The sequence below is a fragment of the Mus pahari genome, chromosome 20, assembly GCF_900095145.1.
Source record: "Mus pahari chromosome 20, PAHARI_EIJ_v1.1, whole genome shotgun sequence".
NCBI classification, from domain to species: domain Eukaryota; kingdom Metazoa; phylum Chordata; class Mammalia; order Rodentia; family Muridae; genus Mus; species Mus pahari.
Window position 1 is genome coordinate 30,586,020 of NC_034609.1, and position 13,595 is coordinate 30,599,614.

The 13,595-nt window shown below is 42.4% G+C and overlaps 1 protein-coding gene across 1 annotated transcript in view; it reads left to right on the forward strand.

Moving 5' to 3' along the window:
• The window catches only part of LOC110337249 (cytochrome b5 type B), a 37,029-nt gene extending 27,949 nt beyond the window's left edge, over positions 1-9,080 (forward strand). Inside the window, exons 4-5 of the mRNA XM_021220043.2 lie at positions 373-401; positions 5,092-9,080. Coding sequence (XP_021075702.1) covers positions 373-401; positions 5,092-5,182 — 120 coding nt within the window. The 3' untranslated portion in view covers positions 5,183-9,080. The remainder of the gene's footprint in view (positions 1-372; positions 402-5,091) is intronic.
• The last annotated feature ends 4,515 nt before the right edge of the window (positions 9,081-13,595 follow it).

The following is a 13,595-nucleotide window of genomic DNA, read 5'->3' on the forward strand; positions in this document are numbered from 1 at the left end:
AAAAAACAAAACAAAAAAAAATGTTTTCAGAAAATGTGATCATAGCTATGCTAGTGGTAAACCTGGTTAATAGGCCTGTCATTCTGACTCAAAATATTAGTACATTTCAATAGAGTTTTATTATTGATATTTTTAAATGTACATCATTTCTATGTTCTCAGTAGTGACTCTTCACTAAGAAATACCAAAGTGTTAAAAGAAGTAAAAGATTCCAAGTCTCTACCCATTGTCTAGAGGTCGTAGAGAGGTGTCAAAGTGCATGAAGGAAATTCTATTACTATCTACAGTTTCTCTAGATAGCCGAGAGGACTTGAGTGCACTGTACTAATGCTTTTTTTTTTTTTATCATTTTTGAACATGTGACTTCTTCAGGATCCTTCAAAAAACAATTCATGCCAAAGGTCAGTATCTCCTAATGGTATTCCTTCTACTCTATGTAATGTTTGGCAAGAGGGTCTTTCTAAAAATACTTGTCTCAGGGCTGGAGAGATGGCTCAGCGGTGAAGAAGAGCACAGGCTGTTTTTCTAGAGGACCTGGTAACTTCAGCATGGGGTACATGGGTGGATGGCGTGGGGAGTGTCTTATGCCCTCTTCTAGTCTCTGTGGGCAGTAGGTATGCAGGTGGTAGACCAACAGACATGTAGGCAAAATATACATATACATAAATGTTTGTTTGTTTGAGACAAAGTTTCTCTGTGTAGCCCTGGCTGTCCTGGAATTCACTCTGTAGACCAGGCTGACCTCAAACTCAGAAATCTGCCTGCCTCTGCCTCCCGAGTGCTGGGATTAAAGGTGTGTGCCCTATAACTACAGTTTTAAGAAGGAAAACCAAAGCAAAAATTTTATGCAGATATGGGCAACACTAATTGGTTTTGGGGAGGGAGGGTATTAATTATTTTTAAACAGAGGATGTGAAGCTGAGAGGGGGACAGGGTGGAAGCCCTGGACCGAGGCCGAGGAGGGCAGTGGTAGAAGGGCATCACCAATACACTCTGTGAGGGGTGACATTTTCAAAGGATTCGTATCCAAAATACGTAAAGAGTTAAAATATCTCACTAGAGTATGCACAAAGATTTGCATTTAAATGCTTTACACAAATACAAGCATATGGAAAAGATGTAATGTCTTTATCATTAAAATCATGGGTCTATTTGACCGCTGGGTGGACAAAACTACTATTTCTACACTGGAGACTTTCCTATTAAGAAGTGAGTTACCAAGACTCTTAATCCTACCTCAGGGATGTTAATGGGAACATTTACTTTGAGAACACTTTGGCAGTGTCTAGTAAAATTGACAATATGAATAACTTTTGACCTAACAATTCCACTTGTATGGGACCTGTAATAGAAACACATCACAAACCGGGGCATCGTGTGCCCATCTTCTGGTTCCAGTTGCTGTAAAGGATTGTTTGACCCAGGAGTTTTGAGACCAAACTTGGCAACATAGTAAGACTATTGCTCAAAAGAAAAGCACAAGGAAACAGATACATGAATGTTTATAGCTGGGGCTGGAGAGAAGCCTCAGTGGTAAAGAACGTGGGCTGCTCTTGTAGAGGACCCAGGTTTAGTCTGGCATCCACATGACTGCTGACTGTAATTCCAGTTCTAGGGGTCCAACACCTTCTGACCTTTGAGGACACCAGGCACTCATGTGGTGCACAGACATTCATTCAGGCAAAACACCCATGCACATAAACTAAATAAATTATAAAAAGTTTTAAGTTTTCCTCAAGTGCAGTGACACACACCTTTAATCTCAGAACATGGGAGACAGAGGCAGGTGGATATGTATCAGTTCAGCTTGGTGTCTCAAGTCAACGACAAAAAGAATGCTTATAGCAACACTATTCAAGACATTTAAACATAGGGGAAATTTCAAATATTCAATAATGAGTTCTAGTACAGTCATATAATAAAGTGTTACTAGCTGGGCGTGGTGGCGCACGCCTTTAATCCCAGCACTCAGGAGGCAGAGGCAGGCGGATTTCTGAGTTCGAGGCCAGGCTGGTCTACAAAGTGAGTTCCAGGACAGCCAGGGCTATACAGAGAAACCCTGTCTCGAAAAACCAAAATAAATAAATAAATTAAAAAAATGTTAGTAAGCAATAAAAACCAAAATAAATAAATAAATAAATAAATAAATAAATAAATAAATAAATAAATAAATAAAATGTTAGTAAGCAATAAAAATTTAACAAATCGAAGTTATCTGCAATAATCTGGATGTCTCCGAGAAGAGAATGTTGTCTGACACAGTTATTGGTACTCAGTTTCCTTGAGTACACTGGAAATGCAGTTCCTGTTTTTCTTCACAGTGACAAACAGTAGCGAAAGTAAAGTTGGTGGCAACCATTCTCTCTTGGTCGGAAGAATTTTTCTTCAGTGTTGCCTTGAGGGTTCTATCTTTGGACCCAACGCTTTCATGGTTACTCTTCAGGAAGCCTCAATTACTTAGAAGTTTCCGTGTTCCATAGTTTCTGCTGTGCATGTGTTAGCTTTTTAAGCAAAGCTGCCTGCTTGCCATTCTCACTTGTTGAGAGTAGCTTGCGACCATACTTCTATGTACATTATGATAAGTATGTTTAGGCAAAGAGAATAATTTTTGTTAACAACCTCAGCTTGTTTTATTGGCTTGGAACTTTTTCATATTAAGACTGAATATATCTTAAGTTGAGGGGCAACCAGGACATTTGAGTCATAAAAAGCCTCATAGTCCAAGCCAGGCAGAGCTAGTAAACTCTGGTAAAGAAATGGTTTAAGGGGCTGGATAGATGGCTCAGTGGTTAAGAGCACTAATGCTCTTCCAGAGGTTCTGAGTTCAAATCCCAGCACAGAGCCATCTGTAATGGGTTGATCCAATGCCCTCTTCTGGTGCGTCTGAAGAGAGCAACAGTGTACTCACATATATAAAATAAATAAATCTTTTTTTTTTTTTAAAGTGTTTTAAAGGGGTTAGACACAAGGCACACTCACACACACACACACACACACACACACACACACACACCTGACATTGTTTTAGGAGAGTGGTGTCTGCTCTGAAACCCCTAAGGGAAGTCACCTGCAGCACTTCCTGTGCATTGCCGCTTGCTTAACTTCTTTTAGAACCGTGCTCTCTGTGTATCCTCATTAGTATCTAAGCTTAGAACTAGACAGTAAGGGGCTAGAGAGAAGCTCAGTGGTTAGAGCACAACTGCTCTTGAGGAAGTCCTGGTTCATTTCCCAGCACCCACGTGGTGACTCACAGCCATCCATAACTCCAGTTCCAGGGGTATCTGATGCCTTCTTTTGACCTCTGAGGGCACCACAAACCCACATGGTACACATACATACAAACAGGCAAAACACTCATAGACTTAAAATAATAAATCCTAAACAAAGCAAAACAAAACTGAACATTGAGAGTCTGGCCACCTGACTGCCATTACCAACTTCTTACTTGGGATGCGAGGATTATGCTATGTTTCTTTTGTGAAAAAGAAATATTAGTTATGGATGGATAGTATTGCTTCTAAACTTGTAATAGGATAGATAATAAAAAATCTATATGGAATTATTTTCCTCATGGGATCCTGCTCCTAGCACCATACACATAAAAATTGATATTGTAGTATAATAATTTATTTTAAAAAATCATAAAGGCAAAATTTAATAGCTATAACCCTATAACCCAGAAATAACAATATATTTATATAAAAACAGCTAGAATGTTATTGTATGTATATCTTATTTATCTTTTGAAACACCAGAGTGACTATAAACTTTTTTTAAGTGCATGTGTCTTTGCCTGCGTGTGTGTACATGGGGTGTATATTTCATTCTCAGGAACACTGTCTTCTTTGGGACATGGCCTTTCGCTGTCCTGTGGTACACTAGCTCAGCTAGGCTGGCAAGTGCATGGGATCTGCCCATCTTTACTCCCCGGTACTGACATTTCAAGCATAGCCACTGCACCCTGAATTTTTACTTGAGTACTGGGATCAAACTTAATTTCCTGAACAAGTACTTTAACTATTTCCTAGTCCTTAACCTCTGGATCTTCCTGCCTCTGAATCCAAGTTCTGTGGTTGTGGGCTGTGTGTATGTATGTGTCTGCTCCCCTTTTTGTTCTTCTTGTGTGTTTGCTTGCTTGACAGCATCTTGATGCTGGGGCTGGGCTGGCTGGCACTTACAGAGGAGCCCAGGATAGTCTTTAGGTGGCAGCAATTCTGCCTCAGCCCCCAGAGGCTGTACCGTGTAGGCATGTACCACAGTGTCAGCTTGTATGTATGTTTTGACACCTTACTGTGCATTCTGTTTTTGATGTGTTCTAGTTCTAAGATTCAAAGTCAGAGCTTTATCCATGGTAGATAAGTCTTCTACCACTAAGCTTACATCCTTTTTTTCTTTTTCTTTCTTTTTTTTTTTTTTTTAAATATATTTTGGGAAGTGTCACTGTGTGGTCTTGAATTCTCAAAGATTTGCTTGCTTTTGCCCCCAGAGTGCTGGGATTGAAAGTACACACAAACATGTCTTGCAGGTCAGATTCTTTTTATTTATTTATTTATTTATTTATTTTTGTTTTTTTCGAGACAGGGTTTCTCTGTATAGCTCTGGCTGTCCTGGAGCTCACTTTGTAGACCAGGCTGGCCTCGAACTCAGAAATCCGCCTGCCTCTGCCTCCTGAGTGCTGGGATTAAAGTCATAGGCTACCACGCCCAGCAGATTCTTTTTATTTTTAGCATCCTTTTTAAAAGGGGCTCTTTAGGGCCCTGCAGGTTAGCTTAACAAGAAAAGACACCTGCTAAGTCTGATGGTTCAAGTTTTCATGTGGTAGAAGGAGAGAACCAACTCCCACATGTTGTCCTCTGACCTCCAGGTGTACATCATGCCTGGGCACATGTGTGCACATACACAAATAAATGTAGACTTGGCTTTGTTTGTTTTCCTTTCAAATACTGTATGGTAAAAGCAATTAAATTAAGAGAAAAATCAAGATAAATCAAGACCCCTGTCTCATGTAATATTAAACATAAGCGCTGAAAAACACTCAATTATTTGCTTAGAATATTGTTAACGTATGGCTTTTTCTTCCTTCTTTTCCAGTTCCTGGGCGTATTGGATTGTCCCCATCGTGGGCGCTATTCTTATAGGTTTCGTGTATCGTCACTTCTGGGCCGACAGCAAATCCTCCTGAGGGGCCACGTTGAAGTGTGGGGCACATACCCCTGCGAGGAGAGGTGGAGACTTGTTTGGAGGCTGCGGGATGCTCCCTCCTTGGATCCTGACAGTTGTTTTCTTTCCCCTTGGAGCCAAGATGGTTGACCAGATATCTATCCTCCTTCAGTGTAGGACCAGAGTCTTTCATCAGCCAGAGCCTGACGCCCAAAGCACCTGCTCACGCTGTGTCCTTGCCAGGATTTCTTCTCATTGGTTCCCACTCCTTCCCTTCATTTCAAGAGTTGATGCCAATGACTTAGAGTTCCTATGTTGTAGTGACATGGCCTGTGGGGACAGTACATGATTTCTCATAATTTGAATTCACAGTAGATATAGTTAAGGGAACAGCAGTCTAGTTATGAATTTTCCCCCATTTTTCTTTTTAAGTAAATTTATTTTTTTTTAATTCTGATTTAATTTTGTCATTCATCTTAAGGGATTTAATTCATGATGTTGTGTATCTCTTATTTCAAACACAGCTGCCAAATGATCTTATTTATGATTGTTAGAAGTAAAGGGCCAGCAAGATGGCTCAGTGGATAAAAGCAATTGCTGCAAAGCCTGATGACCTGTGTCTGAGTCCCTGTACACACAGGGTAGAGAATCAATTCCCAAAAGTTGTCCTCTGACTTCCACATGTGTGCTGTGGTCTTTGTACACACACACACACACACACACACACACACACACACACACACACACCCCAGATGTTATTTTTAAAAATGAAATGCAGCAACAGTGGTTGTCTCCGCTCCCCCCCCACCTCCGCCTCCTGCCGCCTCCAGATAGTGTAGCTGATGGCTCCTCCTCTAAGTCCCGCCTCTCCCCCCCTCCCCCCAGATACTTCACAAAGTGTGCATCCCTTTGATCTCTTAGGAATCTAAGAGCTGAAGAAGGACTGACTTCAGAATAATCTCTTTTACAAAGAGAACCAAACACTACTTATAGGAGAGCAGTTTAAAAAGGGACCAACATGCGCTCTCTGGTCTGACACTGGTTTCTAACCATCTTCCACCCTGGCTGTTTTTACTGGTGAAAGATGACTGTGCGCTTATTCTGTACACTTCTCTACAGTCCATGGGGCTTCACAAAGGCCTTTCTGCTTTTTTCTTTACCAATTAGCAAATTTCTGATTCCCTGTCTTAAAGTAAGAGACTCAAGTTTGAGCTTATGTTTATCTCAGTAGAATAACTTAGATGTAAATGTCATTGACCGGCGTGCCACTTCAGATTGGGAGACCATGCCAAGAGGCTTCTGTTGTCATCTGGGTTTTACCTCCATGGCTCCAACTTGGTGGTTTTGTCCTACTTTTCTATTGAGGATAATGATAAATCTGGAAGCCTTTTTCCCCTTGGATATGAATTTCATTGGAAAGTAGGCAGTCATTTGAAATTCCTTCTCTCGTTGGTCCAGGCATTTTCCTGGCACCTCTGACTGTATTCTCTCTCCCTGTGGCAGTGCCTGACAGTACCCAGCTGTTTCTTAGTTCCTACGATTTTTCCTTACATCTTTGTCCATTACCAGTCAGCTTCTAGGCTGGTGTCACATCCAGCAGGAAACCATGGGATTCCAGCAGGACCAGAGATGTTGGGAAGTGTCCTCCTGCCTCTCTTCCAGCTTGCCAGGGGCCTGACAGGACAGGAAGCTGCACAGTAAACCAGTCTGCCCATGTAAACTGTTTTTTAAAAAGTTCAGTCCAGGACTCATATCCTGTGATTTAGCAGTTGAATGAATTCAGAATTCATCAAAATAGCATTAACCTTTTCCTTACACACTTGAATATGATATTTTAGAGTGATTTCTAGGTGACTTTTATATGTCAGAGATGAAGACTTAATCAACCTTTCATCTTTAGAAATATCTGTAATATTGTGTCATAGATTGATAGTGTAGTTATTCTGTAACAAAAGTGGCTTGCAGAGCGCACCTCCAGGTAAAGGCAGGGAAGGTTGTGTGCAGGGAGCCCTGGACCTGCTTGCTGGGATAGCGAAGTCACATGAAGTATGCTGGGTAGAAGGGAAGAACAAAGGCACATTGAGTGCAGCTGGGGTTCCAGCTAACACCAAACCCGATGGTACACCTAGTGAAAAACATCTGGCTTGTAGGAAATGTTAAAGAACTGCATTTTCAGCTGGGCATGGTGGTGCACACCTTTAATCCCACTGTGGGAGAGGCAGAGGCTGGAGAACCTTTTGAGTTGAGGCCAGTCTGGTCCACATTGTAAGAGTTCCAGGACAGTCAGAGCTACATAGACCATGTCACAACCACTCCACCAAATAAAAGAACTGTATTCTTAAGTAGAATCGGTGTTTTGATATTTCTACAGTAAACATCAGTACCGAAGGCCTTTTTTTCTATTTTACATTTGTGTCTTCCAGCTTCTTCTAGCTGAGCTTTTCCTCCCTTGAGAGCCAGAAGGAAAAGATTTTCATACTTTGTCTTTGCTGTCCATGAAATCCATCAATACCCACGGCTTCTTTTGAACTACTGATAATGTGATGTCATTTTATATTATAAAAAAGAAATTGCTTTTTTTTTTTCCTCAATCTTTAATCTCAGCACTTGGGAGACAGAAGCAGCCAGTCCTCTTGGGTTGTAGGTCAGCCTGGTCTACAACGCAAACTCCAAGCCAGCCAACGCTACATAATGAGACTCTGGCTCAACACAAAACCCCAAACCTTTCAGGTCTACTTGTTGTAATTCTGTTGCCGACATAAACAGCTAGGGGAAAGGTAGGTTTTTGGTGAGAGTTTGTCAAGGCTTTTCATAAATAGCAAAGCAATACAACATGTGCACAGGTGTACTTTCAAAAGTCTGAACTTGTCAAAGAAGCCTTGACATTTTGAGGGTCATGAAAACCATGATTAAGACCAAGAGGAGGCAGTTTCTGTCCACTGACAGCACCTCCTGACCTGTGGGCGGAGGCAGATTTGGTTGTTTATTCTTGAGGTGACCAGCTGCTGCCACATATATAAGTAATGACTGGTGAACATGAAAGAGAAATTTGTGCTACCCAAATAAAAGGTGTTAACATCCATTCTCTAAAAGTGTCTACCCAGCCCTGGGAGCTGGTTTTCATCACTGAGTGATGTGCCGGTTTGTAAAGAGGGCAACAGCACACAGTGTATGGACTGTCTGTATCTCCTAGTGTGATTACTTAAGCAGAGACAAGTCTGTCCAGAGCTGACACTTGAGCTGGCTGGCTTTATCCAGCAGTTGCCATCGGGGCTCACGGTGTAGGGTTTGTGCTCATTAAGTGCTGATGGCGAGCAGTGAAAAGTGATTTACAAGCCAGCTGTGTCATCACATGCGGCACTCAAGCTTTTGTCTTCAGTGATGCCCGTCTGGCTGAAGTCGACCTGAGATGACTGAAGCACAGAGCATAAATGTTCATTGCCTCCTACCCCAGGGGAAGTGGACTCAGACATGTCTTGTCTCAACAAGAAACCGAAGGGTTGAAGCTGTGAGATTCAGTTGCCAAATATCCCAGAAGTAACGGGGAGCTCCGTCACATTTGGCCAGCTTTGGGATTTGTGGGAGTGGTCTAGGAGGGAGGCTGAAGAAGCAGGGGTGTGACAGTCACCTGCCTTAAGCCTTATGAATGGCAGGGGCCACTCCTTGCCCACGCCTGCCTCGTCTAGATCAGCTGCTTGGGTAGTGCCTCCTTTCGGTTATTTAACTTGCCTTTTCCTGCACCCTCAACTGAGTGGCTAATACTACATTCCTTTTGTGAATTCAACGATGGAGTTTGTTTACCTATTTGGTTTCAGCTTATTTTGAACAAAGATCTTTGTCTCTTTCTACTGGAATGTGCACACAGTGAATGTTTGTTAGAACTACACAATAAAGATACTGTTTTCCTTTTCTTGTCCTGACTACAGTTTTGTTTTTAAGACATTTGTTTTTAAGGGACCGTTGGCACTGTGCTTCCTAGGTGCTCTGGACGAAGACAGTTGGGGTGCACGACATTCTTCAGTACCACTGCTAACATTTCGTATAATCTAAGTTAGGGTCCACGGTGGCTCTTTAGGATTCTTTGTTGGAAGTGGAGTTCTCACTTGATAGTTGAGAGATATAGCCATCCTGGTTTGGCCTTGTTAGGGGATATGAAGTAGGAGGCAGAAAACAGCTTGGAGTTCCCTTCTACCAGTAAAGAAAAGCCAACACAAGGTAATGTTTTATTGTCTGCAGTGCTGGGGCTTCAGTTGATTGTTTTTCTTGGAACTAGCTAAACTGTTGGGGAAATTTATACAGAGGTTGAGGTTCTAGTGATTGTGTGAAGCAAGGGAAATAGGCCATTTTATAATTACCTCTCTCACACACTGATAGCATGACCAACGTTGGGTCAGAGTAGATCACTCATTAGGCCCCAGCGATTCCACTACAACAGGAATTGAGGATTAGTCACAGGAAGGGATAGCCCCATTCTTATGCCAGCATTTGAATCTAATGTTTAATCCCTGATGCTAATAGGAATTCATTATCAAGGCACTCTTCCTGCCGTTTGATAGTTGCGTGACAAATCTTGCTTACTTCACAATGATCGGAGAAGGCTGTGACTCCATTTACAGAAGTTTAAGTCAAGAAGACCCCCACATAATTTGTTACAATCTGGTAATGGGTAGCATACCTCTGACAGCACTTAGATGTCTCATCTGTGTAGTTCAAAGCTTGCTCAGCTGAGTCGCTTATATGCGTTTTGAGAAATTAATTCTTGAGGCTAGAGAGATGACTTAGAAGCTGAGAGCACTACTCTTCTAAAAGACCTAGGTTCAAGTCTCAGTATCCACATGATGACCAGCAATCTGATGTCCTCTTCTGGCCTCTAAGTCACTGTTCATATGTGATGTGTACATACATGCAAACAGAACACCCATACACATAATTGAAAAACAGATGACTCAATTCTTTTTTTTTTTTTTTTGTGGTGGTGGTTTTTTGAGACAGGGTTTCTCTGTATAGCCTTGGCTGTCCTGGAACTCACTTTGTAGACCAGGCTGGCCTCGAACTCAGAAATCCACCTGCCTCTGCCTCCCTAGTGCTGGGATTAAAGGCGTGCGCCACCACGCCCGGCCTGACTCAATTCTTTTATGAAGCTTTGAAAGGGCAATTGCTTTTGTGACAGCCTCTTTGAGAACTCAGTTGTAAAATTGTTTATCATTTGCGTGACACCTGCTGTGTATTACGAAGTAACTGATAGCTCTGGGTATTCCTGATCTTTATTACCATAGCCTCACAAGTGAAATGGGATGTCCCGGTTTTTCAGATTTTACTACTGACTCAGAAAGTCACTAAAGGGAGGGGCAAAACATGAACCTGCCTGGATATTTTCTTTGTTTTGCTTCTTGTAACAAGGCCTAACCATGTAGCCCAGGATAGCCTCTGAGCTATCATCATCCATCTGCTTCAACCGCGCTGGTGCTGGGTTATAAATTGATGCCACCACATATCTCTGTAGTGATGAAAGGCTTGAAATGATTCAATTTTCCTGCCAAACACATTTTTTTTTCATGGTGCTGGGGATCCTTACATACATGTTAAGCTAATACTGTACACTCAGTTTCATTTTTAGCACCACAAAATGTTTATTAATTATTTAAGAGAGTCTTGCTGTGTACCTAAGCCGACTTAGGACTCCAGCTCTCCTCTCCAGCCTTCCAAATGTCACATACTTATGAGCTTATGGTTAAAAAGTACTCAGATATACAGGTGTGGGGGAAATGCTTTCTGGCTGTCTAGGTGAAAGATAGAATCTCAGTGCTTGGGAGGTTGAGCCAAGTAGATCTTGAATTTGAGGCCAGCCTAGAAATTAAAAAGAAAAAAGAAAGAAAATAAGGGTATATGTTCTAGAACTGTACTTAGAACAGTAATGTAAATGCTGAAGGAAAACCTATAGGAGTCCGTGTGGGGTTGCTGTGTGTGAACGTGCAAACTGATTATTATTATTACATTCTCACGTCAGGAAGTGGTGATGAGAACAACAAAACCAGCTGCAGGGTGGAGAGCTGAGCATGGTGGCTCAATGCCCACCATCCCTGCACTTGGAGGCAGAAGCAGGCAGATCTCTGTGAGTTTGAGACTAGCCTGGTCTACATAGCAAGTTCTAGGCCAACCAGGGCTGCATAGTAAGACCCTGCCTTACAAAAAGAGAGAGAGAGAAAAGAAAAGAGAGAAAAAAAAGTGAGTAGCGTATTAGTCAAGGTTCTCTATAGGAACAAAACTGATAGATGAGTCTACATATATGACGGGGATTTATTAGAATGGCTTACAGGCTGTGGTCCAGCTCATCTAACCATGGCTTTCCACCAACAGAAAGCCTAAGAATCCAATAGCTCAGACCGTGAGGCTGTCTGTCTCAGCTGTTTTTCGGTACACCAGAATCCTGACGAAGTGTGCTCGAATGCCAGTGAAGGAATGACCATGCCAGAGTTTTCTTCTTCCTTGTCCCTTATACAGGCCACCAGCAGACAGTGTGGCCCAGATTAAAGGTGGGTCTTCCCACTGCAAAAGATTCTGATTTTGGTGGGTCCTCCCACTTCAAATTATTTAACTCAGAGAAGTCCCTCCCAGATGAACACAGCTGCTTGAGCCTTAGTTAATCCCAGATGCAGTCAGATTGACACCAACAATAGCCACCACACGTCAGACCCTTGTCACCTTGACAAAAAAAAAAAAAAAAATCACATCTTCTGAGGTAGCATGGGTGTGATGGCACAACCTTCACTCCCAGCATTAGGAGGTGGATCCTGGAGGATAACAAGTTGGAGATCAGCCTGGTCCAAAAGATGCATCATTTCAAAAAAGGAAAAATGAGGGCTGGAGAGGAGAGATGGCTGAGTGTTTGAGAACACTCATTGACTGTACTCCTAAAGGACCCAACACCCTCTGAGGGCACCAGGCACACACATGGTGCACAGACATGCACGTACGTAAAACACCCATACACATATAATAATGATACTTTAAAAAAATGGCTTAGTGTGCAGAAGTCCGTGCTACACAAGACTGACAGGATGTGTTCAATTCTCCAAACCCATGTAAAGGTGGGAAGCGAGAAGGGACTCTGGATATTTGTTCCAATCCCCACGCCTGTGCAGGGCCATGCTCATATAAATATGACCAGGCTGGCCTCTAATTTAGAGAGATCCACCTGCCTCTGCCTCCCAAGTGCTGGGATTAAAGGCGTGCGCCACCACTGCCTGGCAATAAAATAATTTTGAAAAAGAAGCAAACAAACCAACAAGCAAGCAAACAAAAAACTGGAGAGGCAGCAGCTTTGTTCCACATCCTATAACCCCAGCTACTTGCAAGAGGTTATAGGTTCCTGGGTAGCTGTCCCCGTGAAAGCTCGAAGGGCCGGTCTGCTCTAGTGGGAGACTGCAACACTATCTAGCCCTTAGAAGTATGTATACGTGTTGCATTGGCTCAAAATAAGGTCTTCAGGCTGGGTGTGCTGGCTAGTATCATGTCAGTTTGATAGAAGCTGGAGTCAACAGAAATAAGAGAGTCTCTCTCTCTCTCTCTCTCTCTCTCTGTCTGTCTCTGTCTCTGTCTCTCTCTCACACACACACATAGTGAAAATAATCCAAAAAAGAATCTGTCAAGCTCAGTGTGCCACCTTTCTGTCTTAGTATACAGCACACTGGAGACTTGACAATCAGCTGTGATAATTCTCTGTTAAAAAACGGGTTCACACTTACACAGTGCTTATGAGGCACCCCTACACATTACCTCATTTGGTTCTCTTTAACAATCCTACCAAAGGACTTTTATCATCCCCTGTTTACAGGAAGAGAAACTGAAGTATAAAAGGTTACATGACTTACATTTACGAGGTGGATTATGGGTCAGAATCTACACGCAGGCTGTCTTGCCTTGGCTTCACAACCTGCCCCACATATGATATTGTCTCATTTATGTTAAGTGCTTCATATGCATCTGGATATCATTAGAAACAGACCTTAGGAGGCAGATGTTGCTACCCGGAGCTTAGAGGGTGTGCACCGAGAACACGTGTTTGTGACTCCAATGTGCAAAAATCGTTTGGTAGCATCACTGTTTTCAAATGAATTTCAGTCTGTCAGGAAACACTTTGTGCAAGCAGGGTGCTGTGGCAATTCTATAACCCCAGTATTGGGAGGCAGAGGCAGGAAGACCACAGCAAGTTCAGGGGCACTCTTTTCTGTATAACAAGTTCAGGCCTGTCATAGACTCTATTTCAAAACCGAATTGATTAATATAATAAATAAAACTTTAAAAATCCTTTATTTGCAAGAATTAAGAATTATCACGCTGGGCGTGGTGGCACACGCCTTTAATCCCAGCACTCGGGAGGCAGAGGCAGGCAGATTTCTGAGTTCGAGGCCAGCCTGGTCTACCAAGTGAGTTCC